This window comes from Helicoverpa armigera, chromosome 11 (genome assembly GCF_030705265.1).
Source record: "Helicoverpa armigera isolate CAAS_96S chromosome 11, ASM3070526v1, whole genome shotgun sequence".
In the NCBI taxonomy this organism is placed as follows: Eukaryota; Metazoa; Arthropoda; class Insecta; order Lepidoptera; family Noctuidae; genus Helicoverpa; species Helicoverpa armigera.
The window spans coordinates 12,049,740-12,070,789 of record NC_087130.1 but is presented as its reverse complement, the minus strand read 5'-3'; the positions used below and the strand labels follow the sequence as shown (position 1 = coordinate 12,070,789).

The following is a 21,050-nucleotide window of genomic DNA, read 5'->3' as shown; positions in this document are numbered from 1 at the left end:
GCGAGATTCTTTCACTGACAGCGCACCCTGACACTACACTGAAATAGGTAGGTCGTATTTTTAAACTGTAGGTACAGTATTACAGCTTTACAACGTGCGTTCGCGCAGCGGAATGTTGTTGAATAATAATGCCAAACGTTCGCGTAGCGGAAACTTGAATTTCTCCGAAGTTTATGCATGCACTGATTTCATTCATACATAATCAATTATACACAAATACACACTAATTTTCGACACATCTCTTTTCTCCTAAAGTCTATGGATTAAAAGTTCCGCCAGGACAACGTTCGCCAACGTTCGCCCAGCGGAATCTGTTTTGTGAATTTCTCCACAATGGCTGCATACACAAATTTTTATTTACCATACACAATTATAGGACGTCTTACACTAATTATCTGCATAATTAAAATCTTTAAATTCAACAACATTGCTGCAACGCAACATTCATTAGTGGGTACCTATAGATAGCTAAGTAGACTTAGTACTAGGGTTGTAACGGATCTTCGCCTCCGCTCACTGCGGAAGTTCCGCAAGAAATTGTATCGCCTCCGCTTCCTTACAATTTTGGAGTTTTAATTACGTAATCGTACGAAAATGCCAAGCAATACAAAGAAAATCAGACTCAAATTAAACGATGATCCATTATTGTGGTGGAAAATAAGTTAAATATAAAGCTTTTTCCCATCGTTCACACATACTTATCGGCACCGCCAAGCGAACAATTATTTAGTTCAGCTGGATTAATTTATGAACCCGATAGCTATTGGCCTATTGTTTGTTAAATATAATTTACCTCTCCTAATTTTGATTATAAAAAGCTAAATTTGAACCTTAAAATTACTATTTTATTTCCATATCTTTCACCTTCGCCTCCGCCTCCGTTAACCATGCGCGGAACTGAAACTCATCGCCTTCGCATCCGCCTCCCTCCGGCCTCCGTTACAACCCTAGTACCTAAGTAATAAAACGCATCATGTTAAGTAATTTTGTGCTTGATGTATAAGTTAATAAATAAACACAATTAGATAATAGGACGTATTTATTTTGAAAGCGCATAAATTTGACCTGTAATAGGATCAACTGTAAGGGAGGGCGGTAGCTCGGCGGCTATGTCAGCAAGAGCCTCCCATCGAGTTGCACGACTGCTCTCCGACTGACTCGGGCTGGTGGCTTCCTCGGGATGCTCCTCTCTAATTAAGATATGAAATAAAACAAATTAACAGCCGCATATTTATTATGTAGAATTTTTAAGTTTTATAGGTACCTTCCTATTATTTTAATATGTATAAAAAATTTTTTGTTCTTGACACCAATAATTTTGTAATAATAGGTAGTAATGTAATGTAGCTAGACAATAGAATAATGACAGTTACTTAACCAGATAGTTCGTCAACTAGTCGTATCAAGGGTTGCCAAGGTAACTTGGTTGTGGAGGTCAGATAGGCAGTCGTCCCATGTAAAAGCGAAGCCAAGCGAAAAGTGGAAGCCAACCCTAACGTTGGTAAAAATCTAGGCAGATGAATTGCTTAATCGATTGAATCATTATTTTAGGCAGTAGCTTATTATCAAGAATATCAAGATTGTTTGCCTTTAGTTGAGAGCCTACTCAAATGGGAATTTAATGTGAATAGGCCCATGAATATTGACGCGATAAGCCAAACTTGGTTCTGTTCTACGGCCCCATATCTTGCATTCCGTAGCATTGCTACACTGACCTAAATGGCCAATGCACAAAGTTACCTCTAAAGTCTATTTAGTAGTTAAACTTACTTTTGTTTATCTAGTTCTGCTGGTCCATTTTTTCTTCATTGTCCTTTGTATCATGACTTTCTTTTAAACTATTGTTATCATCACTTTTATTTGGCGGGTCTTCGACAGTCGTTTCTGTAACAGGCTGGATTTCGTTTACAGTTTCTAAAGAATGTAATTCGACAACTTTCTCAACTACTTCTTCTAACTTAGGTGGATGTTCTTCTTCTAGCACCAAACTTGATTCGCTTTTATTCATAACTTGATGACCAGGAAATTTATCTTCTTTGGTGTCTGAAACAAAAAAAGTTTTCCAAGATTCTTTTCAATCAAAAAAGTATAGGACAATAGGTATGAGGTAAAACAGCTCATATATCACAAGTCTCAAATAAAAGAGAGATAGGGAGAAAACTTTTACAATAAAATAGAATTGACTTCCAAAACACTAAAAGCCAAAAATACTTATTTTAGGTGCATCTATCCAGAAGTCGGTGTCTAATAGATGTAGGTAGGTAGGTAGGTACCTAAGTTTATTTCGCCACCGACCTCAAAAGCGATGAACCAAATTAGAGTAATACCTACCTAAATCAAAACGACAAAAATCCAAACCTACCCTAGACAGACTTTGACTGCATAAAAACAAAAAGTTGTAATTCTACTCGAGGATATTTTATATTTAACTTGAAACATCTGGCAAGGTCATTGACGACCGCTTTTAGATTTGATATGCAACTAACATAAAAATAAAAGTTTTGTCACCCTCACCTTATCACACGATACTCTTTACACAGTAAAGTTAGCTCTTTTTTCAACCGACTTCCCAAGAACGGGGTTCTCAATTAAGATGTTTTTATTGTTGATTTTTGTTAGGTAGGTACTGTAGCGCGTGGCGCGCTAGGAACCGGGGATCTTCAGGATATTTAATTAAAACATTCAATAATAACTTTAACTTTGCGTTTATTCGCTGACTCGGGGTGAAGTGACATACTTCAATATATAAAAACTATTCTATTTCAAATCGAATCTATTTACATTATTGTCCGGCCAGGTATAAAATATAAAACACCAAAGAGTATCTAACTATGTAACTACCACAACTCTACATCAGTTACGCCCTTAGGATAAAGTTGAAACTTTATCTCAAAAGCGCAGCTTTAGGCGGACAATCATATAAATGTTACCTGCCTAAACCTATCAGAAAGTTACCTACGCACGGAATTAACAAAAACAAGTCCCTTACAATGGGATAGTTAACGATAACATGCGTAGTCAATGATTTAATTGTGCCATGTTGCACCACAATAACGCACGTCAGCATTAACTCGCACGCAACAAAACCGTGCGAAAAGTTGCGTGGCGTGTTGCTAAAAGCAAAGGATATTCAAAGTGAACACCCGTCCTGAAGGGATTACTTTCAAGCGAAGAAAACTCTGTATTGACAACTTACAACTTCGCCGGACGCTAACGTGTCAGATGAAGGGATAAGTCACCGTTATCAAAGTTTCTCACCTAACGTGATACAACTAACCATCTTACCCAATAATTATTTTTTTTCAATTTTGGAATATTAAATAATAAATAAATCAAATATAGGGATCATAAATCTTCGGCAGAAACCATTGTGTCAAGCAAACACTCTTCGCGAGGCTATGCCCCTTATTGCGAAGTTGATCTCAACCTCAATTCACCATCCAAATATTTTTTTCAAAACCAAATCAGATAATAATTTTGGGATCAGATTTACAGAGCAATATTAAAAACTTATAAAAATAACACAAGCTTGACCACATTGGTTATCTTCATCTTCCTTCGTACTGAAGATGAAGCAATTCTGCCGTGGACATCATCTCCTCACGAAGATGAAGTAGCTCACCTTCTTATCCCTTCACCGGCAATGCTCGTACAACTCGTTCCAGGTAACATGTAAATGTAAAACACGTATTAGAAAAACGTCTTATAAAATCAACGAAAATGTTTCCTATCTTTATATTTATCTACATTTTGCTTATTTAAACATACTAAATTATTATTAATATTACGCAGCTGTATACTACGTTTGTTATACTGCGCTCCTTTCCTCCCTCTGAAGGATAATAACGATTATCGTTATTATATTTTCTAATTTTGATTTCTTGTAGTCCTTCGACCTTGTTTGCCTATGTTGCACTATCTCTGAAGATGCTAAATTATAATTCTTTTTATGCTTCGGAACATACCGTTTGTTTCCTTTTCGCGAAACTTTATTCCGAACATTATTCACATTCATTACATTTCGAGAATTATTATAATTAATTTTATTTCCGTCATTGTCAATATCTGTTATTTTGACATAATTTTTGTCACTATGGTGATTGTCTGTCAGTACATTTGACATAGACACCTTTTTCTTAAAGTCTCCATATCAATAAATTTCACAATAAACCTCCTTTTCAAAACTAAATAATTTTCAGAAAAATCTATAAAACAATTATTTTTAGAAAGAAAATCTCTACCTAAAATTAAATTTTGATTAATATTTTTAATAATGACAAACTTATGGCTGAAGAAACAAGAATCTATTAATAAATTTAATAATGCTTCTCCTATAATTGTTAAACTAGCACCAGAGACTGTAGTAGCAGATGCTTCGCGCTCTCTTTGTTGTATTGAATATCGAGCTTTGTTGCAAACTCCTCAGATACACAAGAAATCAGAAGCTCCTGTGTCCACTAACGCCCTGAACTCCTGTTGAGCAATCAGAACATTAATAAATGGACCGGTCTCACCAGACTCATGTTCTACTTCCGATCCAATCGCATGGAACTCCACCGTCTGCTCCGCATGCTGCTCCACGCGCAGCTCCTTCTCATTTTGTTTCATCTCCACATCTTTCATCTCCATGTCTTTGCTCGGTGCACTTCTTTCGTCATGCTAGAAATTAATTGTGTATTACTAGGTGTACTCGAAGTACTTCTTTCATATTTCATGGAGTATTTCCTATCATCAATCATTGGTGGAAACACTGGCAAATTGATAACATTTCTCTGTACTTCTCCAAATAAATCTCTCATTTGGAAAAGTGTATCACGCAGCTCATATTTTGATGCAAAGAGCTGTGAGCCTAATGTGGCTTTATATTTAAAATGAGCCCTTTCAAATATACTTTTATAAAATGGCATCGTCTGCAATATCTGCTTTGGTCTGTAAACCACACAGGCGATAATAAAATGAAAGTAATTCTTCTTTTTCCCCTGTTGGGCATTATAGAATTTTTCTACATAATTCGTATTATCTGGGAACTCTGCCCTAAGTTTATCGCATAGCGTCTTATACTCAATGCCCTCTACGTAATTATATTTGAAAAATGTAAGAGCAGGGCCTTGTAAATAAGCACCTAGTAACAGTGCTAGATCCTTTTCTTTCCATTTATTTATCGCAGCAATGATGCGAAATTGGAAAAAATCTTCAAAGAAACGTCATTGACGCCCGAGAAAATGTAATGTCTTGAGACATTTTTCAATCAATAAATAATTAAAATTTCACTTAGCTGCTTTCCTGCGTGTTCCAATATCTCATTAGAACTTATTCCAATGCCCAGGAATACTTCATCCAGGCTTTCTTCTTCCCGTCTTCGAAACGTCACCAAGCGACTTTTCGCGTGACCTGAAAAATACTAGGGGCTTTGGCGTCGGCGCCTCCACCATATGTAGCGCGTGGCGCGCTAGGAACCGGGGATCTTCAGGATATTTAATTAAAACATTCAATAATAACTTTAACTTTGCGTTTATTCGCTGACTCGGGGTGAAGTGACATACTTCAATATATAAAACTATTCTATTTCAAATCGAATCTATTTACATTATTGTCCGGCCAGGTATAAAATATAAAACACCAAAGAGTATCTAACTATGTAACTACCACAACTCTACAGTACCGACTCGATTACTCATAGTTGCCGATTTGGAAAATTATGTCTTTATATGGAAGAAAATCCTCGCTTTGATCATGGAAATCCTGAGAAAACGAGGGCAACCCTCGAAAATTATACGCATAGGTATATCGGTTGAAAACTCGATATTCGTATGTAGATAGAGGTACCTGGGTGAGTATTTGATCGGGAAGGTTTACTAGGTATTTCTGCTCCTTGGTTAAAGGAATGAAAAAGTTGCATTTATGTCTTCCCCTGATGCTCTAGCTCGAGCTAACAGTTCAGTAGTTTCTTTGAGTAAACGTGCGAAAATGGAAGCGAGCTGCTAACTACAATTTTACGAGTAAATGCTGCAACTGCCTGCTGATAGACCGCAACTTCACTACTGGTTTGTATGTACCTACCTAGGTATGTATACCTACAGTCGTCCTCACTACTATCAGGTGATTTCTTTCCAGCAGTCGATGCACATGCAGTCGTGGCATTGCAGTCGGCAGCTCGCTTCAACATGCGCGTAACAAATAAAGCTCTTCAACTTTATACGCCAGATACTTTTGCCTTTGTCATGCTTCGTACTAACTTCCCCATGAAAACCCTCTACCTATTGGTGAATAGCCCTTGAAAATCGTTGAAAGACGGGAACCTTTCATCCTTTGATTGAACCTACCTGTTTGATTTTTTAAACTATGAGTAGATCTATTTCTAACTATATCTGCACTATGTTCTGTTGCTGTATCACTTGAAGGAAGCTTGTTTATTTCGTTTGAATTTCTTTCAGCTCTATAAATTATTTCTTCTACATTCGACTGGTTTTCTGATTCATCGCTCATTTCTTCTTCAAATTGGATGCTTTTCTCTGAAAAATAATAGTTGCGGCGTGAATTCAAAGGCTGATAGAATAATTATGTTAAAATAATCACTTTCAAGTATAATATTTAATAGGTACCTACAATGTTATACGGATTTTTAAATACATATTGTAAATGGACTCAGTAAGTTTGTCCTGTCTTTAACGGATATTATTGTTACACCTTGTACAGGCGGGTAAGCACCAGAACTCATGTGGTGGCACCTTTACTTGATATATACTCATGTGGTTTCACCCCTTTAGGTGCGAACTTGTGGACGGCAAGTAACAAGTAGGGCAGCATGTCGTCCCGTCCGTCGGTACTGCAACTAGGTATACTACAACTGTGTGTTAAAAATAAATGGGGTAGGCGCTTAGGCTATTTACATTTTAAATTCATTGCAACCTTACATCATTTTATTCGTCTCATTTTACGGATATAAAAGACTTATTTAAGTTTTCTTGTCTAAGCGCTACCATTCCTGCTCAATGTTTTTTATGGAAATAGCCAGCAAATAATAAAGTCTGTAGAGGAGGTGCCTACCTAGGCATCTAATATTAATACTTTGTAACTGCGAAAGGGTTTTCCAAATGTCACATTAGCATACCTGCCGTGCTTGAGCTGACCATATTTGGAGCACTGCTGGTACAACCCATGATCGCGACAGTCCCGATTTAAAAGCCATAGGCACCTCGACTGTGGTACAAAATCTAAGTAAAAATTAGGCGCGATTATGTTTACTTCTCCGGCGAAAGCCAACTTTAGCAAACCACCCGTGTACAGCAACTCGGGCACTCGGCTCGACTGGCCGCTGGCCGTTATACGACTCCCGAGATCGTATCATACCAACCTACCTATTATAGAGGCAGCCCGCTAAACTGACCTCGCACCCCATCGCGTTTTCCTATTAAACGAACATAGTACCGCTTACTTACTCGCAAATGGTTTTGTGAAAGACCTTTCTTCCGTTTAATTAATTTATGGAGTATTAATTTTCTAATCATAATGATCCTAAGGTTATATTTAGGTAGCTACTATTCCATTAAAACTAATAGTCATCCATCAAGATAAGCTACCTAGGTACACCCACCTTGCTTTTAGTTAATTGCAATAATTATTTCCACAAGCTATCCAGTATTTGCATTGTCGCAATTAATTCAAAGGTAAGTTGGGTACATTAAAACAAAAAACCTCAGTGAAAGCGAAATAAAATGTAAACCGTAAGCTGGAGCGTGTGGCTGTGGACGTATATTAGACTAGGTACTTACCAGAAATAAATCAGGGATGATAAATCTCAAACTCAAAATTCTTATTTGCTCGTTAAGGTGTAATAAGTAATGAAAACTATTAGGTACGAATACAATTAAATATTCAGGGCTCTCATTCAACAGATAGATCAAGCTATTTATTTATCTGCTCTTATATAGACATGGTAGTGGCAACAGCTAGGACGGATTATTCAGTACCTACATAATATTTCTTCATTTGATAGTTACCTAATCAATTCCTGTATGAGCTCCTATGCAATACATAAACCTGATTTTTGGTCGTTTTAATTCGATATTGATAACGGCAACAGGTAGACGTAGGGTTGCCCACAGTTGCCAATCCCTACATGACATGTATGCGAGTGTAGCATACTGTCTCCATTAAACTATTATGGTGAACGCAAACCCGTCATTATAACCTACCTACGGTAAAATACATTTTTTTCGTGTTTGAAATCATGCAACTCTTTTTATCCATGAAAAAATATTATTAATTTATAACCAATTTTTAGCTAACGAAGTTTTAGGTAGTACTTACCTACTGCAAATCTACCTATACCTGTTTATCTGGGCAACCTACTCGCACACGCTTCCATCCACAGCACGCATCGTCGAGTTATCACCGAAAAGAGCGACTGAGGTTGTCCCGCACCATGATTTAAAAATCGGGACTGTGCCGCTAAAACCTGGCTACGATGGCAGGTCTGAATAGGCGGAGACGAGGTTTAAATAATGAAATTCTATTGATTGTGTCAAAACTTTTCCGCTCTGCTTTTGGTAGTCTGTGCTGTCGGTAGGTACAACAGGTTCCCACAAGTGCCTGATACGGGTACCTACCTAACCTAGGTAGGTCTTAGTTTCTATTATTTGAGAAGGCATTTAACAAAATGTAAAACAAACTTGATTGGATAATTGTATAGGCGTGCTTTTTAGTTCTAATTTTAGATATACCTAGTTATAATAATTTATCCGACTATATTTTTAGTACCTACCTAGTTAGGTACTTCATTTTGTAAAAGTATCATAACTTCTAAGGATTCATTGTGTAGTAGGACTACCAGTGGTACCTGAAGAAGGCGATGCACCGATTTTGTATGCCTAGTCGGTTTTGTTAAAAATCTTACGTGCTTACAATTATATTATTCTAATTATAATTGGTCTGCTATAAATATGTAAGTGGGGTTAACAAATAAAGCTTAGTGGCTAGTTAACGGCAAAAGCTCTTTGTTCTTAAACACACGCAACACTCGGCTTACGGCCGCTATTTCGCTGCCCAACATACTCGTACATATAAATTACGCCGTCTCCGCCTTAGCCACGACTCATATTCTCCCATTCTAGAGCCTACATTTGAGACTCAAAGTGTACTGAAGAAGGTATCTGGTCACTAGAGAATAAAAACTAGATGAGAGCGATCATTTGATTTTTTAACGGGTGGGCGATTCTTCCAGAAAAGGTTTGTAAAAGGCATCTAAATGCAATATGTAGGTAGATCGGATGTGGAGCGGATATCTAATTACCAACAGCAACAAAAAATACCTACATAATATTATTACGTCAGAAACTATGTAAGTATTTAGATAACCAGGTATTTTTATTTTCTCTGTTCCTTTGTCGGGTTCTTAGTTGAAAATATTGACTTTCAAATGGTGTTTCAGTCCAAAGGGTTATGTAGAGTAGTAAGTATGTGAAAGTAATGAGGCTTTTCGTTTTGTACCAAAATCGTATTGTGCATGGCAAACTTTATACATGTTGGCCGAGGAGCGCGCTGCGACCTACCGTTTTCATGACCACCCACTCTAGGTCACAGTTTTAAAATAGTGTCTTATTTATTTGAATAATAAATAGGTTTGCATGTAACTTTTAACTCAATTATGAGGTAGGCATGATATAATTAACATTTCGGACTAGTTCATGCAGGAACAAAAATAAATGAAAGGGATTTCCTATTTTCTAGCAAAAGGCAACTGCAGAAGAGGATAGACCAAAAATACAAAAATAACAAAATTAGCAGCACAGAAAGGTAGGTAGTTTTATGCATTTTTACTGGATTCGCCAGCCACCAAAACAAAACAGAACACAACAGATAATTATAATTATCTGAAAAGGTAGGTACTTATTAAGTAAAAATATTTGTAGCAGTTATTTTAATCATAAATAGTTTTACCGAAGGATCGTTGCTACCAACATCCCGCCTTACTTGAGGTATAAAGTCACTGTTCTAATAAATAATGGCCAACGTGACCTTGTAATAAAGCACGCATTATTTTCTTTAAAGCAATATATAGCGTGCAATGTCTTCGACCTTTCAAGCGGAGCAGCTCGCCATATTCCGATCTAGGCCCTAAGTAGGTATGATGTTAGTATGTTAGTATATAGATACGTATGCCATTTCAAAACGTAGAACAGAAATAGCATTTTACCTAGGCAATGCTTCGATTAGTGCATTCGAAGAGGCAAAAGGATATACCTAAGTATATAAATGGAAGATAGCTAGGCTGCTCTAACTGTCAATTTAAATAGTACCTAATCTACAATTAAGTACTTTTGAAAACTTAACAATATTTAGGGAAATAATGAAATTGTAAGACCAAGAAGTCAAAGCAAAAATATTTAAGGTATAGACTATACCTACTTTACCGCAAATGATAAGCCTAGGACTGATGGATATAGTGACGAATGAGCACTGAGCATGTTATAGGCGACAAAACTTTCTAACTGCCTCGTTGGTCTAGTGGTTGCAAGCGCGCCTGCTGTGCTCGAGGTCTCGGGTTCGATTCCCGGGTCGGGCCGAAATCGCTTTATGGGTTTTCTAAGCTTTCACAAAGCAGCCCGCAGTCTGGATAACTGCATCGGAGAGCACGTAGGTAAATGTCGTCGGTCCTGCGCCTGATCTCTTTCGGTCGTGTCGGATTGCCGTCCCGTCGGGTTATGAGAGTGAAGTTGTGTCTGCGGAAATGCTCGTGCACTATAATATGTCCTGCGCAGCTGGCTGATTTTCTTAAATGAGAACAGCCGCCGTGGCCGAAATCGGCCGTGGACGCCATTATGTTAGAGGCAGCCTGACAGTAGCGGCAGTCACAGACAAAATGAAAGCTAAACGTTTAGCGTGGTCATCATCTGCCTAGCCTTTCGTTTAGTAGTGTCTGTCGTGGTATGGATATCTCTAATTTGTCACCAAAAATAAAATCAGTATGATATTTTAATTAACAATATTTTAATACAACTTCGTTTTTCAGAACCACATACAAACAAATATGTTAATCATAGCATAATTAATATTTAAACATCTTAGTATTTAACAGAAAAATAATAATCATAGATACCTAAAACTACCTAGGTGTGTGCCTTAATTACGTTTGCATATCGCACGACAATAGGCAACTTAAGCGACGAGATTAATTTACGGTGGTCACGTATTCCTAAGTGCGTGCACAGGGCAGGGTCCGGCTTCAGCGACGACCAGATCACCACTGAGTGCAATAGCTTCTATTTCCACAGCCGCGTCCAAAGGCAATTTGCCTACCTGATATGTAGCACGGGCCGGAAAGTCTTTCGGGAAAACTGCAAATTAAATAAAAATTATACATTATATAACAGTACATACAATACAGTTCATTTTTATAGAAAACAACATGCACAATAATTAACATGAAGAATTGCAACTTGAGGCCGATGTACAACTTTAAAATTGTTGGTTGTAGTTACTAAAACTTATTTATTCACTTTTATCAGTAAACGACCCTACTGTAATAAACGTAAAAGCCAAGTCAACCAAAGATTTTCCGGTAAGCTTACTTTGAAAACCATTCACAAAAATAAAACCAGATAACCTGAGAACATTGAAATACTTATTATTAGTAATTTCTAATGTTATAGAATCAAGGCTGGTAATCTACTGTCCTAGTTACCAGTTCTGGTTGTAATGCATGGTCTTTCCATAATTTAAACTAATTACATTTGAGACGTTTTTGGGGACCTTCCCTTCCCTTCAATCAAATGAGCGATTTACGAGAACTGAAGACTTTATTTTCGGTTAAGTATATTTGTTTACACTATATGACTATACTATATAATGTAGGTATGTATAGGGAATTGTTCGTTTCATGGGCATGCAGCACTTACATTCTGCATAAACTTGGTTCACCGCCTGGAAATCTTCCATTCGCGCTAAAGTATTGTAGTTTTAACGACAGACTCGAGAGACGCGCCGCCTGCTTCTAGAACATGCTTCAGATTGCTAAGAGCCTGTCGCGTTTGTCCTTCAGCGCCGCCACTTACTAGCTGAGACTGCGGGTCCATGCCCAGTACCCCAGACACGTACAGTGTCTTATCCGCAAGAATAGCTTGACTGAAACCGACAGAATCATACCCATTTATTTATAAATAGTAGCACAGATTACTATAGGTAATTGGTAATAGGTACCTGTTCTTAGGTCATAAAATTGAAATTTTAATAATGATATGTAAAAACTACTTAGGTATGCAACGTATGTTGATGAGGTTTTTAAATAGATCTAGTGATTCAAAGTAAGGTTTATAATGTAGGTATACATACCTATAAAATATAAAATAAATAAATGTACCATAAATACGTAAAATATTATGGGTTATAATATGCGTCTATAGGCAATGTATATTATTACAGGCATCCAGGTAAACAGAACTCTCAGAGACTTGGTGCAATTTATTGTGATAACCACTTAATTTGTTTTTTTATATATAAATTTATATAAGCCGCAGTCCATTAATTAAGGCAACTTACCTAGATACAGTGCCTTGGCCAAAACCACCAACTATTTGATAGTTGAATGAAAGGTACAATATAGTATAGGACCTACCTAAACCTAATAAGATATAGGTAAGTATAAAAGTTAGTGGACGTCACTGGCTGAATACTGTAGATTTCAACGGATGAAACGCGTTTTCCACCCGTTTCATTCGTATTAAGTAAATAAATTAACTACATACCTGTAGGGTCCAACGGGCTTATAAATATGTGGCGATGACACAATTGTCTTGGTAACTTTATGAACGTTGGTTTTAGAACTATGGTCCACTTTTGAAGGATTCATCTTGGACGAACCGTCTAACTTGTTCTTTGTCTCAGTATTTTCTGGCTCCTCACTCATTGTTAAATGAAATTGTAAACAAGTATGCTATCGGGGTCACAAGTTCAAAACTTATTTATATTCAACGACAGATAAAGTTTTAGGTAGGTAAGTTAGTTGGTATGTTTAATGATAGATAAGCTAACTTACTTATATGAAATTACACAACATTATTAATGTTTCATACGTATGATATTTCGAGACAAAATTGACAAACAATATCCGTGTCAGTGTCTCATCGATGACAATCTCAAAAAATGTTGCAAGCAAGCATGGTAGGTGCCTTACTATCTAATTAAAAGGATTTAATCCAAGTACCTAACTAGTTATCTCAAGACCTACCGAGCCCCACTCAGACGGTTGCTAACGGATCACCCGCTGTGGACACAGCCTATATGGCTGAAACTGACCCTTGGGACACGCGAGAAACCGCGGGAGACAGCTTTACTCAGGGCCGCGCCGCCCTGTGTGCGAAGTGTGCGGCGCACACAGGCGCTGAAGACAATAGGGCGCCGCGCCGCCACTGCCACCTAAATTATTTTGTTACCTATATGATTGTTTTGTAGTGGAGTATCGACAAGTAGGTACAATACGCGCAACATAGGCCTTGTAAACTACAAAACATCTATAACGCTTATTGAACAAGTCTCTCAATATTTAATGTTTATTATTATTCACGTTTATGGTTTAATTTTACGTTTAGGGTTTTAATTTACATTCCTTACAAGCTCAACGTTAAAACGGCGGCAGTTCTTTGAACCAGGGAAAAAGTACTAGTTATTTAAAACCGTCGAGACGCCGAGTTTGTATGAGTATGAGTGAGTTTCTGAACGCAGCCCGATGCGATCACGGGTATTCCTCGATTTTAACGAACGAGATAGCTAAGGTAAAACAAAACAAATGAACAATCATTTGATTGAAAGTGTGTGTAATACTAGTAGTATGGCCTCCTCTATGGATATTGTTGCTAAATTAGTTAATCTTTCCTGACTCATTGTAGAGCGCAGGTAATTTTTATAGGTTTTAGTTTAGAAAAGGACCTTTCCGCGCTTGCTACTGTAACTGGCATAGTTAGCATAATTCGTAATGCTATTGTAATGTTAGGGCATACAGCTGTCAAACTGTTTATACCGGGTTACTGGTAAGTAGACCGCATCCTTTCAGGAGGTGATAGTGGTCAATACGGACAAATTTGACCCTGGGATACACTGGGCAATTAACCCGTTTCAAGATAATCGAATTTTAAGATCTTTTCTTTACAATCGTCTAGGTACACGTATACATTTTATTACTAGTTAAAAGTCTCGTTTTTGCGGATTTTTGTGTGTTTTGTGGCTTTTTGGATAGCTAGATAAATGTAGATGTTTTTTAAGTATTCTGCACAAAAAAATGAAGAGTAATATTTTTGAGAAAATATCTACTAAAAAAGTAATTGCTGTTCGCTATAATTTCCTCTGTGATTTGTACAGTTTTATGGTTTGTTATTATGAAATGATTCATCTTCTATCCAAAACACACAAAATCCATAGAAACGAGACTTTTGACTAATAATGAAAATTCATACGTGTACCTAGACGACTGATCTTGAAATTCGATTATCTTGAAACGGATTAACTTTTGCCCAGTGTATCAGGGTAAATTTGTCATTTTATTATCACCTCCTGAAAGGATGCGGTCTACTTACAATAACCTTATATTGTCTAAATTAAAACTTATAAAAATTAGGTAGAAAGCGATGCGTACGATGCGGACAGGTGGACGCACTTGTTTGAGTTTCTATATAAATAATACTACGATCCGTTGCGTGCGATACGCCGTTGCGTACGATACCGACAAGTGGACGCTTAGCTTTAACAAACAATTTTAAAAATTCGGCTCGCTACGCTCGCGGCTGTTCACTTGTCAGTGCCTACCGTTCATTCTAAAACCCAAAGTCCCAAAACTCAAAAACGCTCATGGCTGTTCGCTTGTCAGTATAGTTCTTTCTAACATGATTAGAGTACTTTTATGTCCCAAAGTCAAAAATTTCGCTCGCTGCGCTCGCGGCTTTTCGCTTGTTGGTGCCGTTCATTCTAACATGATTAGAGTACTTACGTCCCAAAACTCAAAATTTTCATTCGCTGCGCTCGCGACTGCACCTTGCACCGTTCTTTAATATACAAGTTTAGGCGCTTTAGTGACCCAAAGCTCAAAATTTTGCGCTCGCTACGCTCTGCTTTATTTTCCAATTCTTTTATTTTTTCAATCCTTTTCAGCCGAACCTAGAAGGTAGCGCCGCTTGTAGTCCTTTTATTAACAAGAAAATAACTCCTAGCTCACAACAGACTTTTCACGTAGAACAAAGGGCCTCGCATAGACCTGCCGCACGTAGCCTCGCAATGGCTAGGCCGCCGCTGACTGGAGAACATTTATTTCAGTCAAATTTAACAATTAAAAATATTCATTCAAAAATTAAATTCGTTTTATGATGATTCGTTAAAAAGAGGCGCTTCATAGGTTTCACACAGGCGCTGCCAGGGTCGGCGCGGCCCTGCTTACCTAACACAAACGAATTAAGAAATAAATGGGTAAAGGACAATTATTTAAATACGGAACTAATAGGGAAGATATAATACTTACCTATGTATGGAATCTTTTATTTGATGGCCAAGTTTAAAGAGAAAGGAAAGATTTTAAAACAAATAATTGTAACTACAACCAACAAACATCGATAGCTCGGAACCACAAATATTACGGTACCTACATTACATGCCTAATAACCCATTTTAGTGTGGATAATATTTCTTTTGCGTAGGTAGTGGAAATGAGTGGTAGGTATTATTTAACCGACTTCCCAAAAAGGAGGAAGTCCTCCAATTCGTCAGAATCTTTTTTTGGTTTTGCAGACTTACATTCTGCATAAACCTGGTTTACGGCTTGGAAGTCGTCCATCCGAGCGAGCAAGATTGTAGTTTTCACGACGGAATGTAGAGACGCGCCGCCCGCCTCTAGCACGAGCTTCAAGTTGTCGAGCGCCTGCCGCGCTTGAGCTTCGGCGCCACCGCATACCAACTGTGCCTGAGGGTCCATGCCCAGTAGCCCCGACACGTAGAGTGTTCTATCAGCTAGAATTGCTTGGCTGAAACCGACATTATTATTTTAATAAAGCATCTATTTCTCGTAGGTAATGGAAGTGTTAAAAAATAAACAAACCTGTAAGGCCCAACGGGTTTATAAATACATGGAGATGTGACAATAGTCTTGGTAACTTTGTGAGCGTTCGCTTTAGATGTAGCATTTGGATTCATAGAATTCATCTTTAACGATACTCCAAGATTGTGCTTAGGCAAAAACTTTCTGATTCTGCACACATTTAACCGTTGTACTTACTTAGGCAAGTATGTAGTGATATGAAGGTGTGGAAAATTAATACAACGAGCTAAGTCTTCACCAATAACAAGTATCGAAGAGGACAAACATAATACTTAACTAGAAGCTAAATAACAATGGATACTATTGAAAAATGATAGACCAGACATACATTTATTATTTATCACACGCATGATACCTACCTACTTACCAAACTTATAGTAATAAAGCTTGCCTTAGGCTGAAGTCGATGAAGAAAATCTTTGAATGGAACTAGCCTATGCTAAACTATTCAAAATACTTATAGCTCCCAGTTATAATCCATTTGATTCTTTAGACACTTAAGATAAACAATTTCGATATGACTTTTGAAAAGTACTTATCAAAAATTAAGTTTAAAATTAATACGCCTCAAAATCAATGTAAACACTACAATAATATTAAGATGATTTGTCTTTAAGTGTATAGGTACATATTTGAATGGAGTACTTATAGTATAAGTATATAAATGGAGTGTATAAGAGAACATCAGAGAGTCCATAAGAGAATATAAGAGAGTACATAGGAAGAATTCATGAGACGATTACATGAGATAATACTTAAGAGAGTAAATAAGAGAGTAGGTACATAAGAGAGCACATTTTATTTTATTTTATTTTATTTGGAAAACAAACAGATACATTACACCAAACATTACAATAAGAGGAGTAAATAAGTGGCGTAAGTGGAGTAGGTACATAATAGAGTACACAAGAGAGTTCATAAGAGACTACATAAGAGGAGTACATGAGGGGAGTACATGGGGGAGCAAAAAGTGGCATAAGTGGAGAACATAATACAGTACAAGAGAATTCATAAGAGACTACAAAAATAGTACATAAGAGGAGTACCACATAGGGAGAACAAAAGAGATTACATAAGAGATTAGGTACATAGAGGAGTACATAAGGGAGTATACATATAAGGGAGTACATAACAAGAGTAGGTACATGAGGGGAGTTAATAAGTAACCGGTACTGGAGTACATAGAGAGTTCATAAGAGGGTTCATAAGAGAGTAGGTACATAATAGGAGTATAAGAGGAGTAGATAAATAAGAAGAGTACATAAGGTAACATATAAGAGTACATAAGGGAGTAAAATTAAGAAATTATTTTTTTTAAGAGAGTAAATAGCGTATAATTATTTAAAGCGATTTTTTGAAGGGTGTATCTGGACAATCATGTTGCATCCCCAGCAGTAGTCAACCATCATTAGGCTGATCCCACCCATCGGCCTTGGTACCTCTCCTCCTGGCAGAAACACGCTCTTCTTGTTCTTCGCTATATGAACCAAGATTTTCTGGAAACTGGTCAAGGTGTCTTTGGAGATAATAAAATATTTAAAACTTAGGATGTAACATGTCCATCAAAGTATTAGTATTTTTCTCTCCATTGCATAGGCACCCGATCCTCATTTCTTCTACCACTAACCCTCCGTCTCAAGTGTTCAGTGCACATTTACCAAACAATTTGAGGTATCTACGGCTTCTTTTCGGCTTGCAACTTAAAGTATCTACTTAGGAAAAATAAGCACTCTTTACAAAGTTTGTTATAGGTTTCCTGAAATTTTATCGTGTATTCCCCACAAATGTAACAAAATACGTTCAGGGTTATTGAGACAACTTCGTCGTGATAAAGACATGATATCAAAATCGATTTATTTATAGAAAGGTACTAATAAGACTAGACTTGAAACTGTTCTCGAAAGTACCTACTCATTACAGCAAATTGAAAAACAGAGGGTAGACACAAAACTACGCGTAAAATATTTATAGTGTTGCCAATGCATACTTTTACACATTATACAAAACCACTAAGCGCGGCACCAAAATTTTTTTAATTTGTTGATCTGTGTTATTGACCCTTGTTAGGTATGGGCGATATATACCTACTCGGGAAACTAAGGAACTCTAGACTGAGGGATAAAGGATAAGGGATTAAATTGCAGTTAGAGGGCGCCGTAGAAATTTCGCCCAGGGCGCTGGTAGACTTAAAACCGGCGCTGAAGGTAAGTTAATTGCAGAATAAAACAACACTTATTTTGTAGTTCTCCGTAGCCTGTAACAGAGTATATCGAAACGTGTACGTACATACGTTAATTTTAGCAATATCACAGCATACGGCACTCACGAAGCTTTTAATCCACTAAAAGACTGATCACAGAGACAATACTTAATGATTCGCAACGATTACTACTGTTGGTACTGTTGATGTAAATAGTTTTAATTTTCACTCTAATCTATAAATGACAGGGTTCAAGTTTGTGCGTTAAAACGATGTGGATGATTAGCTACTGCTACTTTGTTTATAAATAATATTAAGAACCTACGCTATCATTGTGAATTATGTTCAGATATACAGATGTGTAATTTGCCCAAACACAACCTGAGTGTGCTGAGTGTCTTTTCAAAGTACGTCAGTGTCATACGATATTTTTCTATGTAATAAACATCTATTGATGCTGTAAAAGTATGAAATTGAATGAAGCTAACAAAACGAGCTTAGGCACCACCTAGAATCAATTAAATTGCGCAATATAGGTACTTAAAACAATGAAATTATTGAACAATTATTGTTATAATTGCTAAAATAAAAATGCGCAGTGCTTTTGACCGTCTATTATTATTCAAAGTAATTTTTGATTAATCCGATAATGCAAAACACTGGAGGCTGCATAGAATTAAGTTAGACCCCAACGTAATGGAGAAGGCACGCCCCTGTCATTCAGGGTGACGCAGGTGCTGTCGGGCTGCTTCGGCAAGTTCCTGGCCACCACTGCGTCCATTGCGGGAGGACACGGCGCAACACACGCTCGCTGAGTGCGTAGCTTAGGAGGAGCAGTGCCGTGTCCTCACAAATGAAATTGGGCTCTGTCGCTGCCGGCCGTAGTGCGGAGGATGGTCGGCAGTGCAGAGTCGTGGGACGCGGTGGTGAGGGACATTTCCCCGGCCGCAGAAGCGCACCGGGTGCAGGAGAAGGCGGACAACGCCCTCTTCCATGAATGGGTTAAAATGGGTGAAGTTTCCGCCCTTACTCAATGAGCCCGAGGCGGTGGCGCGCACGAGTGTATCGGCGCGTGCCTGTGGCGATGCCGATGCACGGGGTAGCGAACACCTCCTGCCGTGCAAGAGACGAGGCCCGTGTGAGCCAGCACTAGTGTGGGGCTGCAAAAGAATTTGGATCCCCGCGGTCCGCGGAACTTGCAAGGTGAGATGGCGCAAGAATATCGACACCGGTTGTGTCCGATAATTGGGTAAAGGCTTAGCAGATGATGATTTGAAACAAAAGATCTCTCCGCATTATACAAGGACATAAAAAATGCTTCAAGGTATATTATTTCAACAATACATATCAAACTAGCTTCCGCCAGCGGCTTCGCCCGCGTTGTGTGTTGATAAAAGTAGCCTATGTGTAATCCAGGGTATCACCTATCAATCAAATCGGTCTAGCCGTTTTTGCGTGATTGAATAACAAACATACATCCATACATTCTCAAAATTTTCACATTTATAATATCAGTAGGATGTTCCCTTAGGTAAAACATATTTAAAAACCATGTTATGTTGAATGAGATTCTCAGACAAAATTATGGTTTTCAACTTGAAAAAATCACACACTATTAAAACCTCGAACCTTTTGATTTTCATATTGATTTTTCAATTGATTACTCAATTGAGAGTCAAAGTTCAAAATGTTGAATTTGTAATCAATTTAGGTAATTAAATGTATTCTAGATATTTGGGGATCTGAGCAATTCTATACCTGTAATAAAACATCAGAATTAAATACTAAAATTATTTAATTACTATATCAACTAAAACAAGATAATTAAAACACTTTTCTTTTGCTTATGGTTAAGAGTAAATGTTACCATGGCCGCACTGGACTCTGGCTAGCATGTGTTAAGATCCATGTATTCAACGGTTTAGGTTTCATTGCCATCTGTTTATGACGGGAGACTTTGGACAGATTACATACAACCTTTCATCTCTAACAACAAAATAGCATGATTTACAGCGTCGTCTCAAGCGACCCTTTACTTTGAAACCACAAACTGGATTGATCGTTGGGAGAGATGGCTGTAACAGCGGCTGCCGAATAACTTGTTGAAATGTGCTGAATTTCGACAATAGCGGTACATGGCTGATTGGAAAACTCCTTATAGGTGTCAAAATTTTCAAAACGGACATAAGTCTTTGCATTGTGCCTGAAAAAGGAAATAATAACATTATAAAAGAGCAAAATACAACAAGTTTATTTTTTGAATATAAACACAAATTCATTGTGTCCCCAGGGATACCAGGGATACAAGGATAGGGCTGACCAAGTCATTGAATTTCAAAGTTTAGTAATTAACTTACCTGTTTTATTTCATAAATAACCCCAAATTATCTTTTGAAGATTTCGAAAGGTTAGGTTAGTGTTTTGACTTTGACTTACTAATGGATGATTTGACAGCTACACGGTTTCGAATGACACAGACAGACTTGACAGTTCAAACTCAAACCATCTAGATAGGAAGTATAAGTTACAAGTCAATGGTTCAAACCGAGAATTTAGCTCGCATAGAAACAAAAGCATGGTCATCCTATACTGGGAGTTATCCTGAATACTAGTATAATCTATTTTATACTAGCTTTCGCCAGCGGCTTCGCCCGCGTGGTTTGTTGATAAAAGGAGCCTATGTGTTAATCAGGGTATCACCTATCTACATACCAAAGAAGATGGATCAAAATTGCCCACGTCCTATAACAATGTGACGTATCTCAAAAAAAGATA

General features: G+C 37.5%; 1 protein-coding gene, 2 long non-coding RNA genes and 1 pseudogene across 3 annotated transcripts; all 4 read right to left on the bottom strand.

Annotated features, from left to right (window-relative positions):
• Positions 1–1,041: 1,041 nt before the first annotated feature.
• LOC135117475 (uncharacterized) lies at positions 1,042–6,512 on the bottom strand. Its single transcript, XR_010276930.1, has 3 exons — positions 6,324–6,512; positions 1,771–2,043; positions 1,042–1,190 (listed from the first exon to the last, which is right to left on the bottom strand). It is a non-coding gene; the product is annotated as an uncharacterized LOC135117475 (long non-coding RNA).
• A 4,447-nt stretch (positions 6,513–10,959) lies between these two features.
• LOC135116617 (2-iminobutanoate/2-iminopropanoate deaminase-like) lies at positions 10,960–12,934 on the bottom strand (annotated as a pseudogene).
• Positions 12,935–15,700: 2,766 nt separating this feature from the next.
• Positions 15,701–18,670, bottom strand: LOC135117550 (2-iminobutanoate/2-iminopropanoate deaminase-like). The gene is made up of 3 exons (XM_064036959.1): positions 18,601–18,670; positions 16,076–16,225; positions 15,701–16,001 (listed from the first exon to the last, which is right to left on the bottom strand). Exons 1-3 carry the CDS (start codon positions 18,606–18,608, stop codon positions 15,701–15,703), a joined length of 459 nt encoding a protein of 152 aa, XP_063893029.1. The 5' UTR covers positions 18,609–18,670.
• Positions 18,671–20,052: 1,382 nt separating this feature from the next.
• On the bottom strand, positions 20,053–20,766 carry LOC110370109 (uncharacterized). The gene is made up of 2 exons (XR_002429228.3): positions 20,633–20,766; positions 20,053–20,478 (listed from the first exon to the last, which is right to left on the bottom strand). It is a non-coding gene; the product is annotated as an uncharacterized LOC110370109 (long non-coding RNA).
• Between the last annotated feature and the right edge of the window lie 284 nt (positions 20,767–21,050).

What these genes read in the sequence shown, in the direction of transcription:
- LOC135117550 (XM_064036959.1), bottom strand. An exon ending in AAACCCGTTGGGCCTTACAG is followed by an intron (nt 16,002 to 16,075) that starts GTTTGTTTATTT and finishes TGTCGGTTTCAG; the next exon opens with CCAAGCAATTCTAGCTGATA.